The 27,195-nt window shown below is 42.0% G+C and overlaps 2 protein-coding genes across 8 annotated transcripts; both read right to left on the bottom strand.

The window, feature by feature from the left end:
- Positions 1 to 872: 872 nt before the first annotated feature.
- Positions 873 to 18,078, bottom strand: baz2a (bromodomain adjacent to zinc finger domain, 2A). Of its 7 annotated transcripts, none has more exons than XM_051423969.1 (30): positions 17,972 to 18,078; positions 16,246 to 16,369; positions 15,138 to 16,040; positions 12,072 to 14,162; positions 11,500 to 11,775; positions 11,028 to 11,396; positions 10,849 to 10,909; positions 10,301 to 10,409; positions 10,051 to 10,152; positions 9,685 to 9,907; positions 9,477 to 9,538; positions 9,326 to 9,391; positions 8,835 to 9,227; positions 8,483 to 8,737; positions 8,170 to 8,384; positions 7,969 to 8,043; positions 7,702 to 7,870; positions 7,552 to 7,614; positions 7,321 to 7,465; positions 6,586 to 7,211; positions 6,155 to 6,491; positions 5,728 to 5,883; positions 5,442 to 5,602; positions 4,995 to 5,060; positions 4,585 to 4,868; positions 4,360 to 4,495; positions 4,081 to 4,227; positions 3,751 to 3,983; positions 3,437 to 3,580; positions 873 to 2,808 (listed from the first exon to the last, which is right to left on the bottom strand). In XM_051423969.1, exons 2-30 carry the CDS (start codon positions 16,367 to 16,369, stop codon positions 2,649 to 2,651), a joined length of 8,151 nt encoding a protein of 2,716 aa, XP_051279929.1. In that variant the 5' UTR covers positions 17,972 to 18,078; the 3' UTR covers positions 873 to 2,648. The 7 variants fall into 7 exon arrangements, with proteins under 7 accessions (XP_051279929.1, XP_051279932.1, XP_051279928.1 ...); XM_051423972.1 differs by having other exon boundaries at positions 15,138 to 16,037; XM_051423968.1 differs by having other exon boundaries at positions 17,390 to 18,048.
- Positions 18,079 to 19,725: 1,647 nt separating this feature from the next.
- LOC127376792 (prostaglandin E synthase 3) lies at positions 19,726 to 25,128 on the bottom strand. The gene is made up of 8 exons (XM_051424048.1): positions 24,919 to 25,128; positions 23,245 to 23,358; positions 23,018 to 23,087; positions 22,831 to 22,929; positions 22,585 to 22,674; positions 21,258 to 21,308; positions 20,929 to 20,956; positions 19,726 to 20,803 (listed from the first exon to the last, which is right to left on the bottom strand). Coding segments are annotated over exons 1-8 (474 nt in total). The 5' UTR covers positions 24,921 to 25,128; the 3' UTR covers positions 19,726 to 20,783.
- Between the last annotated feature and the right edge of the window lie 2,067 nt (positions 25,129 to 27,195).

Raw genomic sequence — 27,195 nt, 5'->3', positions numbered from 1 at the left:
GTAGAGGTATGAGGCAAGCAGGCAGAGTGTGCAAGACTATCTGGAAAATGCTGTATTTATTGCAACTAAACAGTTAGCAGGAGCATTAAAAAACCCGTCAGAAGACTGTAAATGTAACATAACGTTCACTCTTAGTTAACTGGTGTTTCATATCAGTAAAGGGGTACTAAAATGTAAAACAGAGAGACGTTTCAACTACTAAATTAAACTCGAATCCACATCACAAACACAAAAGAAATTGCATAATCTTTAATTCGTATAAAGTATAACATACACGGTCAGTCAGGTTGTTTAGATGGTTTGTCTCTGGTATCAATGAGTCCACAAGGCAATAAATGTGTGTGTGTCGCTTTAACACAATCCTTGCAGTATCTAGAGCTGCAATTTAGGATCACTATTACTGACTTAACTGCCTGTTATTTTCTCAATTGATTAAGGCTGTAAAATGTTGTTTCTCAGAGCCGTGGTGAGGTCTTTAAATGTTTTTTGTCCAATCAACAGTCCAAACATTTTTTATTTACAATCATAAATGAGAGAAAAAAGCTTTTGAAACCTCACATTAAAAGAAGCTGGAACTAGATCCGCGTGTGATGAGAGTTTATTAGCCATGTGCAGCACATCCATCTATTTCTCTAATCCTGTTCAGGGGAGTAGGCCGGGTCACCCTCAACAGGTTCACCGGTGACACACACACACACACACACGTTATGGGTCGCCACATGACCTAATCTGTCTGTAGGCAGTGGGAAGAAACAGGAACACATGAGGGGGAACCCTAAATTTGGGAGAAACATGGAGAACACACACAGACACACACACAGAGAAGGTTCAGGTAAGAGGCCAAAGGGAAGAACGAAGAGAAAAGAGAAGAATTACTCTCTACTAGATGTGGTTTTTATTCAACTCACAGTACATTCTACAGATGCACACGTGTTACATCACCTTAATACAACAGAGTCTTGTAATACCTCCTCTTAAAAATGATGAATTGGTCCTAAAAATATAAAGGAACAAATTTAAAGTCACCAAAACTGTACATTATTAAAAATTCACTTAACACCACATTTGGTTTTCATGTCTTTTTTTTTTTTTTTTGAAAAAACGTCTTGTCCCTTTAAGTGTAATAAGGAACATCAAAGGTTATTTCCTATCAACGGATTTGAGTTCAGTGTAAGAAACATGTTTAAATAAAACCCAGACTGTGGAGTTGTCCTGTCGCCTTCAGAGCACACCAACCATGCCGCGCAACATCAAACATTGGCCCTTGTACAGCACAAAAATCAATAAAAAGGAATGTAAGACAGAAAACCAGGCAGGAATGTGCCTAGTATCTCATTATCAGAGCTCCTTTGCAATTCTAATCTTTAAAACGGGAGGATTTCAGCCTCACACGTGACCACCTTTACATGTTTTCGCCTTAAGACGAGCTACAGACAAACGGAAGTACGAGTGTCATTTTCAGCAAGCATCAATTGCTCAAGAGAAGTTTTGAAGCTTTGCAATCTTATCTTATCAATTTCATACCACATGAGCAACATTTCAGTGTGAGCTGTGTGTTGCAGTAGCATCCTTTCAGTTGTATACAGTCTGTGACGCAGATCAGGTGTAACTAGCAGACTATTTACTCTTAAGAGGGACAGTGAAATATCGAAGCCCAGACTGACTGACCCAACATTAAAAAAAGTCCTCCAGTTTCAGAAACCAGTGTCTTTCACACAGCAGCAGAAGGTGGGTGTGTGTGTGTGTGCGTGTGGTGTGTGTGTGTGTGTGTGTGTGTGAGTGAAATCGTGTGCATGTTTGTGTGTTGGTGAAAAGTGTGTATGTGTGCGTGCAAGACTTTAAGTGGAGGTTATACAACGTGTACTCGTGACAGTCCAAACAGATGCCTTTTAGTTTAACTGGCCTTTTCATAAATCGTCTAGACATCTCTATAAGGTAATCTGTACACATTCACTACAAGCTATTGCTATTAAATAATCCCAGCTATTGTAATCTTTATATATATTTATATATAGAATATATAATAAAAATATATTGAGCAAAAAAATTACTTCTAGGCATAAGACCACGTTACATTACGTTTCCATTGAACAGGTAAGAAATGGCCCGAGCTCTGTGAAGAGTTTTGATCCATTTTGTCGTCGAGCAGTGCTAAGCAGGTCCAGTATGCAGCAGTTAGGCTGCAATAGTGTGATCAGTCCCTGACCTTCAGTGTGAGTCTGAGAGCCGAAACACCCAGGGCCTGAGGCCGAGTCATCGGCCCACACGGCAGGGGCTTGACCAAAGGCCTCGCTACGACATGGGGCTTGTGAAAGGACGTGACAGGAGAACGCAAATGATGAGGAGCTGAGATGAAGATGAGCAGACACGAAAGGAGGAAGTAAAGAGAGACGTGTTCGCACCATCTCTGGTGGGGAATGGGTACAAGTTCAAGCCAGTTTATCTGTGGGCCTGGAAAAGATTAGGCCGATAGAGGAAACAATAACAGACAAATAGCCAAAATCTATACATATATACCTATACATGAGAGAATACACATAGCTGGAAGAACCTCCAGACAGTCTTAGCAGTAATGTAGAGAGTGTGACTGGGACGGTGACAGCACCAACAGTATACAGCCCCACCATCAGCCGAAACGTCTTAGGCTCTTATTTGTCTTTATTTGAGTAGAACTCCGCCCAGCGGCTCTCAAAGAAGCGCCTCATGGAGTGTCCAGCCATTCCCACCTCCGACGTGTCCTCATTGAACAGCTCACAGTTGTTGAAGACAAGCAGAGCGTCTGCTGCAAACTCCTCACAGCTGCAGTACCTGAGACAAGGAAACAGAGGAGAGGACTGGTGTTAGAAAGTACCAGAGAGGGACATATTCATAAGATTTGGAAGATGGTTGATTTTTCTGTGTGCGTTTGTATATATGTGCAGGCATAATGTTATTTGCTGTGTTAAAAAGGCCTGATGAAGTTTGCTTGACCTTTGCACAGCTACTGAATAAATACACCATGAGTTTTGACAGTATGCAGGAGTTGACTTTTTGTTTTGAACCATTGCTTTATCTCCCACGCACCTGTCTGTATACGGGTGTACAGAGACCACTTTAAGTGTATAAGTAAAAGGATGAGGTGAGAGCACATTGATTTCCATGTGTGAGTAATATTTTTTTTTATTTTATCCTCTCTTTTTATTTCTAAGAAAGCTACATATTTTGGTTGACCCTCATGTTTTCGTGTTGTGAGCAGAGTGTGAATGGGAAATTGGAAAGTTCTACTTGGAAATGGGTTGCATCCTTTTTTTTTTTTTTTTTTTTTTAAACTTAAAAATAAAGTACCGGAAAGGAAGGTTTCTACCTTTTCACACATAACGCAGTGAACCCTGAACTATTGTGCATGAGAGCTAATAAATAAAGCAGTCATGAAACATGTTGCATGATCGGCTCTTACCCTCCCTGTAGCAGTCTCTCTCTCATGGTGAGGAAGTCCATGGGGTTCTTGATTATACGGCGGTAGCCTGGCACCAGTCGGGGGTTGACGGGTTCAAGGAACGGCCAGGCTTCAGCGTGAGCCTCCATCTCCATTAGAATGATTCTGGCAGGAAATCAAATAAATAAAAGCATCAACACAAATCCATCAGACTATAACTGTCAAAACACACGTCACCTTGTGCACTTAAAAAATGACTTTAAAATCCTGTTATTAAACATTAATAAGATCATTCTGCATGCAAGTAGCTCGACAGCGATGGAGGCAGGACTCACTCGCAGAAGGTGAGGTCAGGTTGGTTGCGGGTTGTCATGCGACGACGTTTAGCAGCGCTTCCTTCTCCAGAGTTACGGGTAGATGAGGAGGGAGCCACAGTCTCCTTGTATCGTGTTGCCATGCCGCCACTACGTCGCGTTGTCGTCGTCTCATCATCTGAGCTGTCATCTTCGTATCTTCTCTTTTTCACCCTGGTCCTCTTTTTGCACGAGCGCGGTGAATCACTTTCCTCCTGAGCGACAGAGCAAATAAGGAAGCAGATAGATTGACCTTATGATGAATGAATGTATTGGAGAATAAATTACTAGAATCACAGGACGGGTTCTAACCTGGGCAACGCAGGTAGGACAAAACCAGTCTCCCTCTGGCACCTGGGTGATTTTGGGCCTCAGGCAGTACATGTGGCAGCCACGATCACAGCCGTCACACAACAACAGGCAATCATCATTGTCTCCCTTCCTGCAAACCTGGCATGTCTAGATAGAAATCAAAACAGAAGAAACCTTGTTGTTAAAATTACAACAAATTTAAATATGGTTTGTGTGCTCCCAAACAAACAGTAAGTTCACCAGGGTCAAAAAACAATCTTGCGAGATAAAGTTACTTACCACCTTAGTCACAGATCTTTCCCAAGCAATGGCCTTCTCCAGCTGAAGTAAACACAGACAGACCTGCGGAGCGCTGCGGCAGCGATCCAGAGCCTGCCGCCAAGTACGTAGTCGAGACGTGATCTCACTTTCCAGACTGGAACAGAAAGAAAATAATATTAAAATATAAATCAGAAAAACTGAATAAAAAATCCTGCACTCTAAAATAAAGTTCCTTCTTCTCACCTAAAGACATCCATGGGATGCTCTTCTCCTGGGGTAGGAGTGAGAGGAGCGAGGCGCATCACTTCAGCTGGGTTCCACAGCGGCTCCTTCAGGTAGCGCCTCTCGATGTTACGCTCGAGGTTAGCCAACCGCAGCACGGCCAAGTCCACTGGGTGCGTGGCGATACGCGGCAGGCCAGACCACTCCTTCTTAGTTCGCACAATCCAGTCATCATGCGGGTCGACGTCATGCTCATAGTACTGGAGGTCATCACGTGTGGAGTCTGGATCTGGGATTGTGTAGGGCTTAAAAAGGGGGTGAGACAGTTTATTTTTCAGTGCCTGAGATATAAATAAACAGGAGTCATGTACAACTCAATTCTAGACTTAGGAATGTTGAGAAAACATTTCATCAAGTGTTTTAATCGTTACCTGAAATTCTGCCATTGGCATCTCTGTGTTAGATTCAGCATCATTCACTGCACCCTGGGGAAGCGCCTTCAAGAAACACAAAGTGTTATGTTAGAGTCTTTTGGAGACTTTTTACCATTGTTGTAAATGTGGCACACGCATAGACTTCTTAGCACATGGCAACAGAATAAGGCCAATATGTCAGTATTTGAAACTTATTACTAGTATATACTAATATTTGATATTTTGCAGTTTTCATTTGAGTATTTTTTTTAGGCACTTTATGTCTCCATTAGAGATTTTGACCATAGAGATGAAAAGTGGAGAGATAATTAAATTAAATATTATCTTTTCTGCTATTATCTGTTAGAACCAAAAGAAATCAAACTTTTAATTTCACTTTAACTCAAATTGGATTACTAAGACAACAAACAATAGTGCGACATAAAAAGTAATGTGATTTCTCACCTTGAGATGGAGGTCGGCGGCAATGACCCGCTGCTCCAGGTCCTCCACCCACTGTAGGGCACTGATGTCAGTCTCAATTGCTTTTTCCTGCACTTGCCAGGGCTGCTGCAGGGCCTCTATTAGCAAATCCTTCTCCTCTACCTTCAACTCAAATATACGGTCTAGCCAGAAACAACACAAGAAACAGTTGTAACAGGGGAAACGGCAGAAGGAAAAAAGGATGATGCCTGACATCAAAAACAGAGCTAAAATGCTGAGTAAGAAAGTCCACTAACACAACACTCACCGTTGATGGATTTGGTGCAGATCTCAGCCAAGCTCTCCATATGTTTGGCCAAGTGCTTATGGAGCACTTTCTCCCTGATGCCCCTTGGATGGAGAGCCTGTAAGGTGTGATACAGTTCCTCTGGATCCTTGATCCACCACCAACCACGCACCATCGCTGGAAAAGAAACATCAATGTATTACATAACACACCAGAAATAAAATAAAAAGAAAAAAGACACAGACTTGTGTTTTTCACCTAGAACGCAATAAATGACCATGATGTATATGTTTTCTGCATATTTTGTACGCTAAATGTGACTGGTGGGAAGTCCTAAATCCCAGTTTAGGAACTGTTAAATGTGGTATTAAATTTAAAGTAAAACAAATATATCTCTCAGACTACTGGCTCAATATCATAACACTCTTTTTAACCAGATACTACTTACATGCTGGTATGGGCTTGACCACCAGTTGTGTGAAATACTGCTGCTCGAGCTCCTGGAACACAGAGTTGGGAGGGCGGCCACGCCGCTTGGCTGCAGCTCCTCTTGCCCCTCTGCGTGCAGGACTACTGCCTCGGCTACCTCTCCTCCGCCTGCGACATGGCCTGGCGGGGGTAGTTGGAGCAGGCGTTGCAGAAGGAATGGGAGCTGCAAGAAGCTGAGGGGGACCTTGTGGGGCATTAACGGGAACAGCGACAGCAGGGAGTGTTGGAGGAATGTCCTGTGATGTTGCTGAAGTCAGAGGGTCAGCAGGAGCCAGGCTAGGCAAGAGCGGGTCCGGCTGAGGGATGGAGAGAGAGAATTCATTTAAAACCCATACTGGACTGAATATAGCACAATTAAATGTATTTACTGTTATGATTATGGTGACAAACCTGCAGGAGTGGATCAGCGAGTGCAGGCAGAGCACTCTGTATCTGAGGAAGGAGTTTAGGGGGCGAGCTGGGTGAGGTGGGTACTTGGGGCTCGGTCAGAGAGTTATCATCACACGGTTGTTTGGGGAGCAGGTTGAACCACTGTCCCTGTTTCTCTGCCATCTCCTTCACGCTCTCCTCTGGCCGATTACCCTCTGGAGCATCCCCTGCTGCTGAACATGTGCCGTTGGTCACTGCTTCCTGTGACTGGCTGAGCCAGCTCTGGAAAGCAGCCTGTGTGAGGTCTTGTGTGGCACCCTTTGGTGATCCTGGCCCTTCTTCGCCCCAAGACCTGACGCTACTTCGACGCCGACGGCGAATCTTTGCTGTGCGTAGGTGAAGCTCCACTTCTGGTTTGATTTTTCGGGGGCGGCCTCGTCCTCTTGGCCTGCTCATGAGGGATGCGGTGCCAGGGAGGGGGTCCTCCTCTGGAGACAAAGTCTCGGTCTTGGCCTGGCCAGGGGTAGCAGAGGAAGGAGAGGAAGGAAGAGTAGGAGGGGGAGTTGTAGGCATGGGAGTCTCTTCTACTTTGGGCTCCTTTTTGAGGAAGGTGACAGGAACCTCTGCTACAAGGACATCTCCACAGGCTGCACGACAGAAATGTAAGGAAAGTTTAGATGAAGATGGATGAGCAAAAGCTTAAGCCTAAAAATGATGGAGTGATGACAATTCTTTCAAATGTCTTCTCAGACTCACTCAACAGCTCTTCTGGCCCCTCGACCAGAACTCCTCCAAGGTGAGGTAACGCCAAGTATCTGCGCCGGTAGCGATCCTGGCCCAGTAATGTGGCCCGCATGGAATGAGACGACTGTAGCAGCTTTTTGCGGAAAAATGCTTGTCGCTGTGGAGATCCAAAAGCAGAGGACTGTTTAATACAAAGCAAAATAAATGTATAAAAGCACTGCATCTATGTAGCATCAGGTTTACCTTGGTTAGCTTATCTATCTGCCTTTCAAGCTCTGGAATGCTGGCAGTGGTAGGACTCTCAGTCTGTAAAAGAAAAGATACAAATTTAATGTAGGAATGGTTCATTTCTAACACTGAAAAAACAAAAACAACTGCAGAGCAGATACACACATCACTGAGTTTGGGTTCTTCTTTGCGTGCACGGCGGTTGCCTCTCTCCAGGCCACTCTCCTCCAGACTGAGGTTCTCTTCCTCTGCGACTCTGGCACTACGCCTCCTCTCCTCAAAACACAGCTCTTCCTCCGAGCGTCCTGTACGACGTGCTAGTACAGCCTTTAGTCTACGAAGGAGAAAACAATCAGGATCAACAGGTCATGTCTTACAAAAGAGTGATCTGTGAATTTTTCTGAATTTGAAGAGAGAAAACCGTGAACTTACTTGCGCAACTTCCCCTCAATGATCCACTTGTTCTTCCTGTAAGTTGCCATGTTTTCTAATGTGTTGTCAATGTCACTGAAATAAAAAATATACATACATTAGTAAAGTAATAGAGCAGAAAGTAGTAGCAGAAAAGTGCTAGTAGCAAGCTTTGAGGTTCAAGAGTAACCTACAGAATAAATAATAAATTCTTGTTCTAACCTTGTCACAATGTTGCTGCTATTGAGCTCTTCCACCAGGAAACCCAGGATGGCTGCCTTGGTGTCAGGAGACAGAGCATGAAATGGTTTGGTCCTCATTGTGTTACACACTTCTGTATCATAACCATGAGATTCCATGAAGATGCGAAGTACTTCTGAGACTGTGCTGCGGGTCAGCTCCAACTCAACCAGCTTATCCCCAAGGATCTTTACAGACTGATGAGGAGATGGAGAAGAACATGTAGATTGAAAAAAAAAAAAAGGTTTATCATCCGTTTTCAGGAGTGAATTAATGGAGAAAAACTGTCACGCACCTGATAAAATGATGGCAGGCCTGGATCATGGAGTGCAGACTCCACCAGCTTTATCAGTAGGTCCTGGACCTCCCCTTGGCTATCACCCAGGCCTAAGAGGCCCTCCTGCAGGGTAGCAAGGCTGGGGATGTCCTTGGGTACATTGAGACCAATCACCTTTCCATAGCCATGTAGGAATTCAACTACAGCCAGGCAGTGAGCGAACGCCGTGCCAGATAGAACGACGCCAGGGATACGGGACAGCTCTGGTAGGGGCTGATAAGAGACGACGTTCCAAGGTTATGATTACCGTAAACAAAATCCTCTGCAATGACGGTGCTAAAAGAAACTGGGTTTCAATTACAAAACTCACTTTGTGGTCAGTGAGACACATGTCCTCTGTTGGCTTCTTCAGTTCCTCCGCGATCAGCTGCTGCCTCTTCCGCTCCTCCAGACGTCTCTGGGCCTGTGCTCTCCTCTCTGCTGCTCTCTTAGCTGACAGAGCAGCCTGAGCTGCCGCCTCTGCCTCTGCCTGGGCTTTAGCCAGAGCCTTGGCTTTGCTCCGAGCACCCAGCACCCTCTTACCCTGCGCTATCCTCTCTTCATCAGTTTGCTGTATTGGTGGAGGAACCTCAACCTTAACTGACCTCCTGCGGCCAGGCTTTTTGGGCTCCGCAGTGGACCCTGATGCTGGCTGTGTGACCTGTGGGGCTGTCGGGTCGGTTGGTTCAGCCTTCACCTCTTGGTCCTTGGCCTCTTGCTCAAGCTGAACCCACAAAGAAAAGAAAGAACAGACGAAGGTGAAGAAGAGGTGGTGCTGCGGAAAATGCTGATAAATCTTTTTGCTTGATTATTTATCTGTACCTTGGCTTTCTTCTTTTCCTCTTTCATCTTCTTGATCTTCGCATCCTCCCTTCTCTTCATTCTTGCCTAAATAATAAACGGCAGCAACAAAATAAGGATGAGATGTCAACAACATAGGAGCTCAACATTACAGACAGTCTGAACTACATACCTTTCTCTTCATTTTCTTTTTGATTTTTGCAAGTTTCTCCTTTTCTTCCTCCGTGAGAGCTTCTATAAACAGGGAATACAAACAATTAGCTACAGTACAAAGTTCTTGAGGTTACATGCTAAGCAAGACTCTTTTATGCCAAGCCTCAACAACTAGTTATAAACATATCCCTGTACACTCCTATCTCCTACGGTCTACATCCACTCACCCTTGGCCTCAAGTCGGTTCAAAAGCTTGGCATCAACTTTGCTGAGGAGGTCAATCATCTTGGGTTTGGGAGGTCTACCAGGGCGACGAGCCTGCCCTCCCTTAAGGCCACGAACCCTGCGGGGTTTCTCTTTATCAGGGTTTGGAGGTCGACCTCTCCGGCCAGTGATGGCCATGATCATAGAGGGAACTTCCTCGTTAGCCAAGAGGACCCACTTCATACCCTGTAACGTACACAGAATGTGACCATGTGATACCATGAGTTTAATTGTGGAGTAGTTCTGATCCAAATCTTTGACAGGGAATGATTTTACTTTCTTCTTAAATAGAAAAATGTAACTGATTAGTACTTTGCAAACATACAAACCTCAGGACTTTCTCTTTCTTCATAAAAATCCCCAACAGGCATGCGTGGGCTGAAGCTGAAGTGTTCTCTGGTGACCACACTGTCCGTGTGTCTCTTCAAGTACTGGGTGAAGCAATTCGGAGAACAGAAAAGAGAGAAAGAAAAACACAGTCAAGTGTTTTGACATTATGAATAAATCATCTGTTGTAGTATATGCCTTGAAAGTAAAATTTAAGTAAAAAGTTCAAATCTTATAGCTGCGAGAATGTACCTTGATTATTTCTGGGAACTGCTTCATCCTCCTTCCACAAGGTGTGTAATACCAGGTTTCACCTTTCATGCGGTTCTCCATTTTCTTCACACGAATCTCCCTCCTCCAACTACAGTTAAGAGAGGTCATTGTTACAATCCTGCCATACAGCAGCTTTTGAGAACAGCAAACAAACAACAGTTGTAATTATAATATATAAAACACTGAAAACATGAAAACTTTCCAAAACTAAATAAAAACAGAGACTCTTGAGATCTCAGACAAGATGTGTTAGAGGGATGTTTAGCACAGGAATCAACTAAAAGATGAATATGGACAACATGCCAAGACCTCAACTTAAGGCTAAATTTAAATGTGCAATATGCAAATTACAAAAGCTGTAATTATTTGATAAATTAATAATTGTATTGTAGTTCTGAAGAGATTTTTTGTACCACATTTTGCTTAAGAAATACCCATATATGTTTAGTCAATAGTGTTTCGGATCTACAGCGTAATAGTATAGAAAGGCTTTATGGTAAACAAACAATGGAACAAGAGAACATTACCCATGCTGCAGTGGGAACTGAACCTGCTCCTCAGTTGCAACCCTTCGTCTGTTAGATTCACCTGTTCAAGAAAATGCACACAACCACAGTTAAACTCCGATGTCACGTCTCAAGAAAACGCCATGACATGATGTGAAAGGGGCCCCCCCCAACAAAAAAAAAAACTTCTTCATCATTACCTGCAGTGGAGCTGTCATCATTTTCATCAGCGTCATCAGCAGTTTTTTCAGCATCTTGTTTAGCTGTTTTTGCCACGGTTCCATCTTGGTCTTGTTTCTTGGCCCGTTTCACCTTCTTGGGTTTCTCGACTGCTGTGTTAATAGCTGAAGCGTTGGCCAGAACAGCTTCAATTGTGGCTGTGATTGGATCAACCTCTCCTGCGGGTTGCCCAGCCTCTCCACATACAGCTGATGTTTCTTTGACATCCACCTTAACCGGCTTCTTCCTCTTTCTGCCCTTGGGTCCTTCCTCTTTAACGCCTCCCTCTTCATTGGTCTTCTCCACTTTAGGAGTTCGTACCCGAGACTTTCGCTGGGCCTCCCCAGGAGCTTAATATAAAAAAGGGAAAAAGACAAAGAAAAAAAAAAGTGTTTTAAATAAATTTAAATATTTTTCAAAGTAACATTTAGCTGAAATCAGAATGTTACATACCTGGGGTTTTAGTCCATATTGCCTTTGGAGCTCGAGGTTTGCGTGGTTTCCCTGGGGTTTTCAGTTGTCCTCCAGCAGCTGACACTATCTGATCAGTTACTGGTTGGAGTGGGTGTACAGCAGGGCCCTCTGCTGGGGTACTGAAGGCGATGAAGTTCTCATCTCTCATCTTGAAACTCGGGGGAGTCATTGTCTCATTAATAGTGGTTTTAATGCTAATGCGTCCTGCTGAGTCTGGTGTATCATGTCCTCTGGGCTCCCACTCTGCTTCAGCCACTGAGATGAAACAACGGCAAATAGTTATCAGAATTCAGAAATACAGGATAATGACATACAACACAGAAAGAGCTATCTTTATTGGAAATACATATATCTACATTTAATGTCAATACATGCAATGTCCAAACAAATGTACTTTTAGTCTTTTTTTCTTAAAATTTTTTTTTTTTTTTAAATGGAAGTAAAGATAACAATCCAATTAGGATAATGCATTCTACATGTCTTAATTAATAACCACCACTCGTCAACCCATGTGATACTAATTTCTGTGATCATAAACTTTAAGAATGTACCTTGACTATCTGACTTAGATCTCACAAATGAGTTGGACACATCACTTGAGTCGATAGAGGGCTCCTCCATCTGGGAGGTGTTATTAAGAGAAGACTCCAGCCCCGATTCTCCTGTGATCTGGCAGCTGTCCTTGGTTTCTTCTGCCTCAGACATTTCCCTTTCCCTGGTGGAGTCCAACGTGTCATCTCTGGAGTCTTCCACTGAGGAGTTGCTATCTCTAGTGGTGTCAAAGGCAGTAGATTGTTCCTCTTCTGCATGGGAAGTGCTGTCAAACTGAGAAGTGTCCTTTCTCAGGTGAAAGCTGTTGTCAAAGTGAGTGGAGTCATCTACGCACGAGCTATCGTCATCTACAAGAGAGGACTTTTCCAAGACAGAGCTGACATCAATTCTTGACGGGGTGTTAAATGTTGAGTTACCATCAAACTGTGAAGAGTTATCAAAACTTTCTTCATCGGTCAGATGTTCTACCCTTGTGCTGTGGAGATGTGAAGACTTTCTGAGCGGAGTCTGCTCCATCATGGAATCCTCTGACTCACTGGAGACACTGCTTTGCATGTGGTGCTTTCCAGAATCTGTCTCTTTATTCTCTGGCTTTTGATCAGGAGCGACTGTCGTCTGCAAGGGTTTTCCAGGAAGATCAGAGAGGGATTTGGGTGAGCAAATTTCTGATTTATTAGTCTCAATAGCTTCCACCTTCTGTGATGTCCGTCTCGTGCCCGAATCAAGCTGAGGATAGTGTTCCTCTGGTTTTCCGTTTCTTTTATTAACCAACGCTTTCCTATCCTCACTATGACCATGGTGCTCTGGTTTGGGAGACAACTGCTTTAGCATATGAGGAGGAGTGGTGTTAGGAGGATGCTGCTCAGAGTCTGAAACTTGAACCACTCCAGAAGACGTACCCATTGCAGGAGGCACAGACACCAAGGCAGGAGGGGCGGACACGGGTGCAGTCCTGGAGGCTTGAGTGGTTAGAAGAGGTAGGGTAGACAGAGGTCGGACTGTAGGACTTTCATGGGCTGCTAGGGAGGGTAGGTTCACTGCCCCTGGTGGTAATGATGCTAGACCAGAGTCAGCAGCTGGAGGAGTGCATGTCTGTCGCTGGATTGCGGGCACTGGGTCAAAAGGTTTATTGACTGAAGGAATTTTGGACACAGACATGGGAGATGCAGATGTTGATAAACAAGACCCAGGTGGTGCTGAGGTTGAAGGTCCTGATACTGACATTAGAGGGGGAGCCACACCAGCAGAGGAGGAATTCGCACCCACTGATGAAGTGGCCTTAAGTAATTTGGGGGGTCCAGGCTTTTCATGCTGAGCTCCAGATGTCATAAGAGGCGACCTGGACCCTTGAACCATCTGCTGAAGAGATGAGATGGGTGCAGATGCTGAGAAAGAAGACGTGGACACTAGGGCAGGAGGGGAGATAGCTGTAGGAGTTCCAGAAGCTGTAGGAGGCAATGAAGCCTTGATCTGATGAGCCACAGACTCAGAGACAGAAGAGACTGACGAAACTGCTGCAGGTCTCGACACGCCCTCAGTCGACGCAAGAGGTGTAGACAACTTTGGAGGTGATGCAGGCAGGGGGGAGGAGGAAGAGGACCCCACTGACAGATTCTTGGATCCAGCAGGGGGTATCTCTGGCCTGAGGCCTTGCATCATTAGAGGAGGTGAGGAAAGTCTGGGAGGAGGAGCAGGTGTTGAGATTTGTGGTGGAGTGGGTTCTAAATCAGGGGATGACACTACAGGGGGCCCAGGGACCAATGTGGGGGACTCAGAGACAGCAGGAGCTGCAGAGACCCGAGGAGGTGTTGAGGCCTTGGTTAGAGACGATGACACTGCTGCGGGAGACGTAGAAGCAGAGAGCTGAGACGACACAGAGTGGGGAGGTGTATTCATGGCTGATTCTCTGACAGGGGACACCATTTCTGGATGCTGAGCTGAAGGCTGTTCAGAATGCTGACGATAGTCACTTGTTGGTCCCACAGGTTTGGGTTGGAAACCGTCACTTTTGGGTAGCCTCTGGGCAAGAGATGCCCTTTCCATGCCATTATAGCTTGTGTCTACTTCCTTGACAGCTTCTCTTGTGTGGCCTGAAAGACAAAGAATCAACAAAACAGTCAATAAAAAAAAAGCTTCTAATTTGCAGAATAAATTATGATGGATTCACAGTGAGGATTGCATCTGAATTTTGCTACTATAACTGCATAGAAAAACTACATTTTATAATTAAATATATTCAGTAGACATAGGCCATCCCTAGCAAATGACTTCAGTGACATTTCATACAGTTTTACATAGTCAAACAGTGGCACCTGCTGGTTGAGCTACCCACTACTGAGCACTGGCAATGAGACTGACCTGTTACAAGACATGCATGTGCCAGAAATAACCAGTAGGGCTGCAGCTTAACATTAATTAATTAAATTCATTATTGATTAAATTTTGCATTTATATTTAATTGTTTTGTCTATAAATTAAATGAAAAATGATTTGTCTTGTTGGTCCGACCAAATGTGCAAGACCCAAAAATATTCAATGTACTATCATGTAAGACTTAATAAAAAAAAAGCATATAAATCAAAATAAAATGAAAAAAATCTTTACATTTCTGCTGGAACTGGAAATATTTGGCATGTATGCGTGAATTTCTTCTTACTGTTTTAAGCTAATCAATAACTGCAATTCAAGAATACAATCTTATAAATATGGCATGTAAAACTGTAATGCAACCAGCAAGAAGCAAGTTATAACAGTTGTTAATAGCAGCTGCGATGGCTAGGACAAGTATGACCAAAGAGGAAGAAGACCATATGACTATACGAGAATCACTCAACTGGTGGAATTAAAGGAGGAAATGTAAAGTCGAGAACGGATTGAATTATGAGGAAATAGAACTACGATGGATGCCAGAAACACAGTCATGTCAAAATGAAGAACTCACTAATCCCAGGCACAACTGTAATAGTAATCATATTTTAAAAAGGAAACTGGAAACACAAAAGGAGCGACAGGATAAAATGAGTCAAAGAGTTCCACAAACACATCCGTAAGTTTAAAGTGGTCACCTTGCATGACAGGAGATATTCCCACATTGCTTGTATGGGGGCTCCGTTCCCTGTTGGGGCCCTTGGGTGATCCATTATCCTGCCCTGTTGACGGTGACATCATTGTGGCTGAGGACATCCCCACAGGGAGAGGGCTACCTGTGCCCCCTCTGCCTAAACTGTGGTGCTGTGGGCTGCCACGTGGAGGAGTAAAATTCTGGGCAGCTGGGGGCATCATCTGAGCCTGGCCTTGGGCCGGAGACTGCTGTGGTGGCTGCTGCTGCTGCTGCTGCTGGAGAGATGGTATGGACGGGTGCTGGGGTTGATGCTGGTAGTAGGGCATCCCATTAGGCATCAAGCCATAATGCTGTGGTTGCTGGTGCTGCTGGTGGTGATGGGGTGGGTGCCGATGGGAGTGGAGGTGCTGCTGTGATGGTTGATGCGTGGGCGGTTGTAAGGACTGTTGCTGGTGATGCTGTGACGGTGTAATTCCAGGATGTGCCTGACTCTGGTATGTCCCATACATACTGTGGGAATTATAACTTATCTGCTGTGGCCCAGGGTTACTCCTGTTCCAGTACTGACTCCCAGTAAGAGGCATGTTTGGTGGGCCTGCCACAGGGGGCTGATGGGAGCTCTCAATACCCCCATTCAGTTGGTACTGTCCATGACCCTGGAAGTGGTGCTGTGACTGAGGCTGCACCATCCCAGGTGTAGGCTGCTTCTGGTGCATCCCGTGCCCAGGAGAGGTGCCCATGGCGGGACCATACTGAGGGTGTCCCCCCCACAAGTAGTCATAGCCCATGCTGCTCTGGTGGTGGTTGCTCATGTGTGGGTAAGGAGCAGTTGGTGGGTGGGAACCAGGTACACTGGACCCAAGTACAGTAGTGACGCCATTCACATTCATTTCGCCATTCATATCTGCTGGACAAAAAGAACATTATTCAAGTCAGAAAGGTTAGAATTTGCATTAACAAAACACGGAGTTTGTTTAGCTTAATTCTGCGATAGGTTACATAATCAAATTGAAAGACATCAGAAGTCGGGCGGTGGTGGGATAAAGTGAGATCTGGTCTATAAAGTGCATAAACTGACTCTGATACAGTGCTACGAGGCTGAAAATACTCACTCTTCCCCTGCTGAGGAAAACTCATGGAGGACCCGTTAGTATAAAGAGAATCCCCTGAGGAGAGTTTCAGTCCTGAGTTTGCTGAGGAGTGGGTGTCATAGTTGAAATGATTATTTGACTCCATCTGCGAAAAACAAAACAAAAACATCAGAAAAAAATAAAATAAAAAAAAGCACACAAATTTCAGACTCTAATATTAAAATGTATATAAAGTTATGCAACGGATAAACGCTGACTTAAGATGCCTGTGCGCGATATGCATCAACCATGTGAATCACACATTTATTATTTAATTCATTTATTTCCGTGCCGTTTCGAAGACGCTACGTGCAACGCAATCATTTCTTCGATGAAATGTGTATCCCTAATCAATTTTTTGGCAACTGCAGCTTTTGTGACAGCACCATTTCTCGCTCCAACAACAACAACCACCGTCAAAATGTCGCAGCCAGCCTCACAGCAGATGCCAGGGCCCTTAGCGAGCCGTAATGGACAACCGGGATATCACGATAGAGGCTCATCATTTACCGCTGATGAGGCTGCTGCTGCTGCTAACATCCTCCCCTCAAACCTACCATGAATATACGGCCCAGGCAGACACAGCCACCGCAAAACAGTAGCCAAGACCCCGGCGGCCTCGGCCAACTAACAATGGAGGGATTAGCGAGAATATTTCTACAGTCACTTCGAGGCCTGGAGGAGTGTTAACCACACCACTAGCTGCTGTAGCAGTTCCCATACACTCGTATTAGAAACTAGCCCTCAATGGATACATGATTTCCTAATTCAACAAGGCCGTTGCAACAACACACACACACACACACACACACACACACAACAAAAAAGGCGCCGCTAAAGCTAAACAGCTAACTGCGTGTTCAAATGAACAATTCACTTTTCTTTTTTTTTTTTAAAGCGCTGCTAATCAGCTGTGCTAACAACTGGTACCGTTACCGTCCGGGACGCTGGGATAAAACAGCCTGTACGGACCTTTCACGTCCCCCCCGAGAGACACAGAAACACTCCCCCGCTCCTAGATCCAAGGTTATTTAAGCTAAATCATCACAATACAACCTAGCTCTCCCTCACACACACACACACACACACACTAACACAGCTAACTGATAGCATCCTTAACGTTTACCCAGAGTAAGAGACGCTACGGCGCTTAAGCTGCGATGTTAGCTGTTAGCCAGGTAGCAGGTACCGCAACCACGCTGGTTTGGATCCATGACGCCCGTCGGAGGAGGAGGAGGAGGAGGAGAGGAGGTGCCGCGGATGAAGAATATAAAAAATAACCAGCCGGTGTGTGTTGATAGTGAAAATACACGTTAAGTCACTCAGATCCGCTTGTTAGCAGATGGGAGGCGTGCTGCCTTTTGTTCAACGAAGGGGGGGGGAGCTAACGTTAGCTAGCAGCCAGATGAAGTTACATTGTTTACGCTGCACGCACACAAACACACATTTTTTTGTTGTTGTTGTTTTTTTTTTTGTTGTTGTGGAGCATCATCTTCCACCCCCTTCCACTACCACCACCATCAAAAGTTTCTCTCGTTATATTTAAAGCTTATCCAACCTTTTTTTTTTTTTTTTTAGTTCCTTGGATGTTTTTTTTTTTGTTGTCGAAGTCGCGGATGCCTCTAAACCTTCGTATAAACAGCGGATATGCGGGTGAAGATGGCACAGCGGTAAATTATAAAACAACTAATTCCCCCCCTAACCTAACCTTTGGGTTTTAAATTAGCAAACATGGCTGGTGTGGTCCAGTGCAGCCATGATCACAGAACAGAGCGAGCAGTAGCGGTGTCAATGTCCCGGCCACAACCACGTACACATCCGGTCACATTTATTCAGGAAACTTCACAAGAAAATCACCAACAACAACAATAATAATAATAATTAAAAAATAAATAAAAAATGTATTAATTAATTAGTATATTTTAATTTGCTATTACTGTTTAAAATATCTTTAGAAAATTGTGCTTAAAATATATATATATATATAAAAAAGTTTTTATTACTATTATGTTATTACTGATGCATTAATATGGACTTAGTATGGCACTTTTAATGTTGTACCTGCTTCTAAATATATAACAATGAGGGAAGTAACGGATTACATGTAACTCAGTTACGTAATCAGGATACAAATGAAAGGTAACTGTAATCTATTACAGCTGTAAGAAAAAAAAAAAACACACATTACAAACCTGATCAGATTAGTTACATATAGTAAGAAACAGGATTATTTAGCAGGATTACAATATTTTCTTTCAAAATACACTGAAAAACTCTTTCCATTTTCTTTTTAAAGGTTGTTCTGTTGTATTATATAATACACTTATCAATACTTCTTATTGATATTTCTTTTCTCTTCTTTATTTGCATATTTGGTGTTGTCATAATACAAAAGTTATCAAGTTATATTACTTTAATATTGAGATATTTGGAACAGGTTACTGATCATTTTTTAACAGGTAATTAGTAATTTCATCGATTACATTTTTAAAGTAACCCTCTCAACCCTGATAATGCATCGCCTCTTATTATGCCTATTATATATTATTATTATTATATATTATATATGTAAGTTACTGTGAAATAAAGTAGTGGAATAAAAAGTATAATCTCAAATGTAGAGTATAATTATTTTGTTACATGTAGCCAATAATACCACTCTTAACCCCTAAACAAAACCCAAAAGTGGTTAAAGACTTGTGTTAATACTAATGTGAGTCAATTAAAGCTCATGTCTGTATTTTATGTAACTTTTGGAGTTAATGTTTGGTCACAAGTTTAAATTAAATGTTTACCCAAGTTAGATTATTAAGAAAGCAGGTTTTAATAAAAGCTATAACAGACCCATATCTTAAAGTATCTAGTGATAATGCAAAGCCAAATCTACGCTTTTATTTTAATGTGCTTCAGGGCTAAAGCAGGAAACTAGTATTGCATATTACAGTCACCTTCTCAGAGTGAGGAAATCAGGCCTGACGAGGAAGTATGCTAATGTTCTGGGCCGAGGAGCCTGGAGGTGTCTGGGTCCTAGTGCCGAATAAAACAGCAGCGAGAGCTACAGCAAGACAAAAACTACTTATAACACAAAAGAAGCAGAATTATTCTTTAAAAACGTCATTATGAAAGTCATACCAAACAATCCCTCTACTGTGAAGTCCCATCTATCATGTCTAAAACTTAAGAGAACAAAGTGCCACTACAGCATGACTGTAGGTTGCTGTAGTGTTGCAGTAGTTGCTAAATAAAATGCTAAAATACCAAATTATATTTCAGCAAAAGTAAGTTTACTGAGGAAGATGTTGTCAAGTACATAACAAGTTACATCTGTAAGGTTCAAATTACATGTACTGTCCAAAATTATATTTTTGGGGATTAAACTCACAAACCAAAAGCTTTGTATTAAAAAGGGCAAAATGAATAAAACACAAGTCAAATGTTATTTAAGAAAAAAGGCATTAAAAATGATTCTTGAACAGTTTATTAGAAAGATGTAGACAATAAAAAAAGAATTTCCACTGTAATTCAACGTCATTTTGTCTCCCCGTACATTTTATTGACAGTGCAAATATAATTTGGTCATTACACGTCGCCTACCATCCCGACACTCCCTCAACGACAAGGGAGGATCATTCTAGATGAACAAACAGAAACAACCTGGAGGATAGCAACAAACCACATAATGCTGAGGCCCGACCAAGCTTCGAGCCTCATTATCAGCTGCAAAACATTTCACCTTGCTTCTGCAGTCAAACATGAGTGTGCATGTTAAGTGGGTATGGAGAGAAGAGCTGTTAAAGATACTAAATATATGTGGAATTCATTCAGATTACCAAAGTAGGCGATAACTGGGAAGATGCAAATATTTCTGCAATGATTTCAGAATATTCCAATTTTTTACAAACATTAAACAAGAAGTGAAGGAGGGAAAACATGTATGCTGGAAGGTTAAGCCACAGAAACAAAAAAAAAAAAACTGGCTTCCTGGATATCTAATTCACGGCACATGGAAGGCTTTAGAGGAACCCAATCAGTAAATGCATCTAATTCTGTTGATGTACATAGCTAGTGTCTTCTTCAAATCATGAAACCAACTACACTGGTCGACTAACTTAAAACCACAACATTGGGAATGGGTGGGCCTAATCATTTTAAACAACAATTCTTTTGAAAACAAATTGTAAATCTCTTAACACGTATTGCTCAGTTGAGGACAACTACACAGCTTTTTTTTCCAACAAATAATGTGTGCTTACTTGTAATATTTAACAGTAAAACAAGATACCCAAAAAAGGTGCAGTACAGCAAATGGAAGTGGAGATAGCTGCTCTGTACAATACCATGCATATCAACCTTCAGTGGACTGATCGGTCAAGAGTTTGGAGCTGAGGCTATGGATTTAAATATGGCTACTGACTCATATGTACAGTTGTTTGTCACTGCCTTCAATGTCAAGATATACATTTGTTAGGATTCCTCTTGCCCTCTGTTCTTCCATTTTCTTTCCAGAGTCTTGCAGCTTTCTATTCCAAGTCTGGCATTTCTGAAAAGTGAAGTTGAACAGAAATAACATTAAAACTTACATCACAACAAACCTAATTATCATAAATGGCAGACATTATTTACAGTTTTAATTGGTTTGGTTACAAAAGGCTCATAAATACTTACTTTCATCATCGCTATCTGCAGACTCGTCCTAAGAAGACAAAAAACAGGAGATTAGACGACAGCCTTAAACAGCTCCTGCCACTGATTAACATCTGCTTTATGATCCGTTTTCGTTGTGTATGTAAGGATCAGTGTTTAGGACTCAGTGGCATCTAGCTGAGAAGTTACAGACTGGCTCATTCTAACAAAACAAAAACAATTCTGATTTTCAGGTGATTATGCACTCATGAAAACATAGAATATAATATTCAATTTCTGACAATAGTTCCTCCTAAACACCGGACCTTTAATGCTAAAAAAAATGAAGTGAAAGGAAAAGAATATCTTACTGCATCATCTAGATCAGGTAGGTCATCCTCCCCTCCCATGTTGTTCATCATCTGTAAAATGAAACCAAAACTTTTAAAGCCACATTTACTCTTCTTAAGTACTCATTTAATTAAATTATAAGACAAAAGACAAATATGGAGTGCTCAAAGTAGGATAATTGTGGAAAATTAAGGTTTTTTCCCCCAGTTTAAGTTTGATTAATATGTTCAGATCCAAATTGTCAAGGTGGCACACAGAATGATTCAATTACAGATGAAATGACAGGGCAGAGTTGTGTGTTTGAGAATAAGGCTACAGTGGCCAATTGTTCCTCTTTGCAGAACTGTATAGTCAAATTTTCACATTTTACTGCAGTGTTTCCTCTATGTTGATTTTGGAGCGGCGGCCCGCTGCTGTTAAATTTCTGCCGCCACGGTATCAGAAATGGGGCAGTCGCACAATGTAGTCACGGTTGCCTTTTAAATGATCCTGCCGACATAATGCACCCCCGTTGGCTGCCGCTCACATTGCAATTTTGGATGGGCCTGCTGCCGCTGCTAAAAAAAATCCTAGAGGAAACACTGTACTGTATTCAATAACAACAGGAAAACACTTGTAGGGAGCTCATGCTACATTTTCCATGGAATTTTTTTTTATTAATAGAAATTATTATATTCTAGGGGCGTCACAGTTATCCACAATTTGATTTGACTTTTGTTTAAGGTCATATTTAAGTTTAAACTTATTTTTCAGTACTTTTGAGTCTTAATTTGTAAAGATAAATCAAGGTCATTTGCACCTTTGAATTCTTCTTTAAAATAATAGGCTATATGGTATCAAGTGTTTAATAATTACTTATTTCATCAGTCAATTGGGAACAAACTGCTAAACACAAAAGCAAAAAGAGTCACTTGATGACAGACGGGTACTTTACAACAACAGTTTTACACCTTTTTCACCTGCAAAAAGCCACCAGCCCCCCTTTTAAGCCCTATGTGATATTATATTACCCTATGTGATATAGTTTGTTGTGAGAAGTGAGTCTCTCCCGGTGCCAGCATGTTGCTGCAGCCACAGACAAGTGCATGCAAATTAAGTTAATGTAGTCAGCCGTAATGTGGCTTTTGATTTCGATGATTGAAACTGACAGCTCGATCAAATTTGGCCTTAGCACCCCTATTATATTACATAATACTGACTTCTACCTGCATTGTTTTAAGCTTACACTGTGGCCCTTGGCCAAATGCCATGTGGGTGTTTTTGGGTGGGCCTGTTTGCAACGTTGACCGATGGGATTAAAGCTATTATGAATGACTTCACCCAGACTTATCAATGCATAACGCTTACATCTGAGAATTGATCGAAGTTGCCCATCTCCTCATCTGAGTCATCCTCCCAGTCTTTCCAGTTGTTGAAGTCGACACTGAGCCAACTCAGCTGTGAAAACACAAAATCCACTTCACTCATTAATAGCGATTTAATGCATTTAAACAATAGCATTTTATGACATTGTGACGTTGTGCATTAATTGAGAGTATTGTACTGTTAACTGTTTTCAAATGTAATGACAGTGTTAGCTTGTGTTTAACTGACCTTAGCCTTTTCTTTTGTTAGCCTCGGCCATGCCTTCCCTGGCTGTGCTTTTCGTAAATAGCACAACACTGAGCGATCTGTACGTTTGTGTTTGGATTCCTGCATTGAAGTAGAAAGAAAATCAGTTAATTTCAGCTCTTAAGTGTTATTAACATAAGAAACGATTCAGATATTCGGTGTGACTTACATTTTCATCAATGGCTTCAAAAAGGTCTACTTCATTCTCATGTTTGACATTGTCGGTTCCTCCAAGACAACTGTGGAAAAAAGAAAATTATACTTATTAACCAATTTCTGGGAAGAATAAAACAAACAAGGATTACTAACCAATAATTAGAGATTCAACAAAAAAAAAAATCATGGTTAAATACAACTTGAGGTCTTAACAAAAGAACCAACTTGAGGAAAACGTACCTGAAACCAAACTTTGTTTTATCAAAACTGATTTTAACATCTTTGCTGTCTGCTACACAGAACTCTATAAAAACACAGTCCCTCCTATCGTACCACTTTGCAGTTGCTGGATGCCTGTGAAGAAACAAAAGGACATCAAAACATTAAACATGTTAACAGTCAGAACTTGAGGGTAAATAGTTTTCTAGACAAACTGAGTCTTAATTCACCATGCCCATTCAAAGTACAGCTCTTGGTACCTTGTGAGAAAACTTTAAACAAAACGTTACAATCCGGTTAAACACAAAAACAATAAAATTCCTCTCGCACCTATTTGTTAACAGCACAGCGCATCAGACCCTAAACTTGCATAAAAAATACATAATGCAGGTCAGCTGTGCTGCGGACAAGTGGGTAAGTCTTCAGGCACAACAGCCTGCCATCAAAAAGCCTATCAGGTTGCCACACAGCATCCAGTTACACCATGCGCTCCTGTATCAAGAAGCCTCAAAAGTGAAACATCTGTGCACACTAAATTGTTAAAAAGTCAAATACTAAAAAAAGATGTTTTGGGGCGAGTTCAGCTCGTGTTTCATTATATATGATTAATGGTAATGTAATGGGTTTCCTCTTGTAGCAGCAAGAGTTCATCAATGATGCTCGATTTAAAATTTGACAAAGTCATGGGTGAGACGGCCCACTCGTGTGGTAGCTTCAGAGATCAATTTAATTCCCTGGGTGTAGTTATGAGAGAAGAACAGGGAAGAATCAATATCAACCTTATTTAAGTGGAAATAATAATAATAATAATAATAAAGTATTAAATTATGTTTTATTGTTTACCTATTACAACAAACTTAACATTACCTCCATCAGTGAGTGACACTGCAAACATTACATCAGTGGTTACAACTAATCAATAACGACTCACTGACCTCTATTTATTGATACGTTAATATCTGCATATGAAAGCTGCAATTTCTCCCATCTGCATATTTACTGACACTATACTCCACTTGGCATTAGACGCATGGTCTCCTTCACCAAATCCTCTTACAAATGGATGGTGGACCAACCAAGGCAGCGTTCAATGTTACAACCAGATAAACCTCTTTAACTTTGCCGATCGAGCCACTCCCTATTGATACATTTTTGGTATATATATATATATATATATATATTTTTTTTTTTTACACACAGGATCTGCATCGTTTTCCCTAATGTTAAAAAAAAATAAATCACGACTTCTAACACAGACCTCATGTTAATCTAATGGTCGCTTTTTCTAGACGAACTCTTTCAATGAACACCCCAGCCTGCTAAGCTAACAACGCTAGCCGCTAACGCTGGTTATCCATGCGGTGCGCCTGACCCATCCCTTCGGTACAAGTAGCCGTGTTTGGAGGCCAATGCTGGGCCACTGGGGTCTGCTACAACAACTGGACCAGTACATTGTGTTCTTTTAGCCACTGTATAAAGGGTCCCAGCTAGTTGGCGGGGCACCGTTAGCTTACGGTCCACAGAGACAAGGCCGACCTCCCGCCTTTGAAAACGCATGTTGTCACACGGCTAACGCTAGCTACTCAAGCAGGTTGTACTATCCACACTTTCCTCTCTCTCTCTCTCTTTTCCTTCCTTCTTTCTTTCATACCACCGTAACCCCCCCCTACTCGTGTTAACTCTCCCACAACTTACATGTCTTGGCGTGAAGTGAGCCTCCCTTTTTTTTTTTTTTTTTTTTTTTGTTTGGTTAACGCAGATAAAACTAGGTCTGGTGAAATGATCGGTAACGGTAATGCCTGCAAAGAAAAACACAAGGACCGCTGCCCACAAACAACCAATGCTCCGCCTGTGGACTCTGCTCCGGATCTTCCTGCGTATCCCTGGTCGAGAATGGCGACGCTGACGCAGTTGAGCGTACTAGACGTTTCTAGAGCTTTTTTTATTTCTTCCAGCCACAGCTGCGGGTGATGTGAAGGGAAGGGAAGGAGGGCAGCGTATATAATCTGCTGTGGATCAAATTTAATGCGATCTGCTACGGTGTGTCTGTACCACCCAGTATGATCGGCTCACACACACACAGACACATTTAGATTAAGACTGGTGGGGTTAGGGAGAAACACAAAGGGACGCTGTGATAATGATGATAATAATAAAAAAAAAAGGTTTAGTTTCATTATCGATTAATCTCCACGTTTATAATTTGGTTTATAAAATGTAAAATAACTGGCCCTTTATAATTTAACTTATAATTGTGTTGTTCAAACAACAAACAATAGTAAATATAATTTTTAAAAATCTAATATTTGTAACTATGATATAATAGCTGTGAATTGTGAATAAAAAAAACATTTCAGCTCTTAAAAAAAAAAACAATACTATTAAAAGCTGTTTTTCATTCTAAAGTTCACATCTTAGTTAATTATGGATGGTTAAAACATCACAATGACACCTTCCAGTGATTTTAGGTGAAGTGAGTAAATGAAATAGACATTTAACAGCCTCCTTTGGTGAACAAATGTCCCCTTTATATGGTTACACATCCCCTCCAGAGATCTTCTCAGACACAAATAAATAAACAACTCGTACGTTTATTCTTATAACCTCAGACACAAGGTGTCTCTGAAGGGTCCATTCTCAGTGTATGTGCACTGGAAGTTGCATATTTGACCAGGATGGGCTTCCAAACTATTTGGAGCGATGTCAAAAATTCATCTCTGTACATAAATTCACATTTAAGGTGAGCACAGAGACTTTCTCCCTTCAGCAGATGAATGTGATCAAACAGCCTTCTGGTGTCAAACTCTACACACACATCATTCTGCAGAGTGAAGGTGGACTTCAAACTTTGTCCTTATGTCGCCAACATGGCCACATTTATGCTGTTAATGCCCCTTCTAACTGGGTCCACCACCTTTTAATTGCATATATTTCTTTATTTTCATGTTTTTTTGGCTCCATTTTTCATGTTTAACACACAAAAATGTGCCTTATCCAGCTGCAAGCAAGAGCAGACTGTAAAGATCCTATGGATTAATCCAGGCTCGCATACCTGTGCCATCTCTAGAGAAGGGCAGGTTTTGTAGAGGTGTGGCATGAGCAGTCCTGGCTTCCTGCACACCCACACAGGTGTTTTCAGTCATTCTCTGATTGGATAGAAGTTCAATGGTGCCATGCTGGTAGCTGCCGATGAGGTCACTGAACTCCTCATACCGGTATATTAATCATACAGTACAAGGCTATCCTGCCCAAACAAGTGCAACAACATACTAAGAGGAAATCAGAGGTAAGCATGTTGCATTTCCTGCGTGGCTGTAAGGATGAGTAGCAGTACAGAACAGCGCCTTCTGGAGTTCAAATCTGAGACTAATTTAAGTCACCTCAGTCTGTCAGCATGCATTATGGGATTACACGCTTTAACTGAAACCCAGTGGTGCACACTGCAGGTGTAGAAGTCGAAATGTGGGGGTCTAATAAACAGATGCACCATGGGATGTGTAGGATGCATTTCTTTTAAGCTCAACTCATACTAAAGGACCATTTCAGTCTTACTCAACTTTTATTTGAATCTTGATGAATTGAGTCGGTGCAGCTGCCACGTTTACACAGAATTCAGTTTGAAACAAGCTGAGTCAGTGTCTCAAACTAAAAGGTTATCTTAGTGTTATAAACATTGTACTCATCCTTTAGTGTTGAATGCATTTCCTTTTTTCCAAAACATTTGCAAAGCAATTATTTAAATATATTTTTTTAAATATTTGAATCATTTGAAATCCAGCAATGTTTACATTTGTGTTTACTACATTGCAGTCTGTTTATGCTGGTGAAGGAAAGACAAAATGGGGAGCCACTAATAGAAAAACTCCATAGCGCTACAAGTGGTAAAGCATTCCACAAGAAAGTATAATTTTGAGGTATTCGTACTTTATTTCTACTGTACTACATGTCAGGGGAAATATTGTACTTTGTACT

This window comes from Dicentrarchus labrax, unplaced genomic scaffold (assembly GCF_905237075.1).
Source record: "Dicentrarchus labrax unplaced genomic scaffold, dlabrax2021, whole genome shotgun sequence".
Classification (NCBI taxonomy): domain Eukaryota; kingdom Metazoa; phylum Chordata; class Actinopteri; family Moronidae; genus Dicentrarchus; species Dicentrarchus labrax.
Note: the sequence above shows the minus strand (reverse complement) of the source record. Positions and strands in the feature narration are given on the sequence as shown.

Excerpts from the sequence above, each read along its gene's own strand:
- LOC127376792 (XM_051424048.1), bottom strand. Across the intron at positions 23,088-23,244 it reads AAAACAAAGTTTGGTTTCAG|TTGTCTTGGAGGAACCGACA; the intron begins GTACGTTTTCCT and ends TTTTTTCCACAG. Across the intron at positions 22,675-22,830 it reads TAACAAAAGAAAAGGCTAAG|CTGAGTTGGCTCAGTGTCGA; the intron begins GTCAGTTAAACA and ends GTGTTTTCACAG.
- baz2a (XM_051423966.1), bottom strand. Across the intron at positions 10,910-11,027 it reads TGATGACAGCTCCACTGCAG|GTGAATCTAACAGACGAAGG; the intron begins GTAATGATGAAG and ends TTTCTTGAACAG. Across the intron at positions 6,492-6,585 it reads TCGCTGATCCACTCCTGCAG|CCGGACCCGCTCTTGCCTAG; the intron begins GTTTGTCACCAT and ends TCCATCCCTCAG.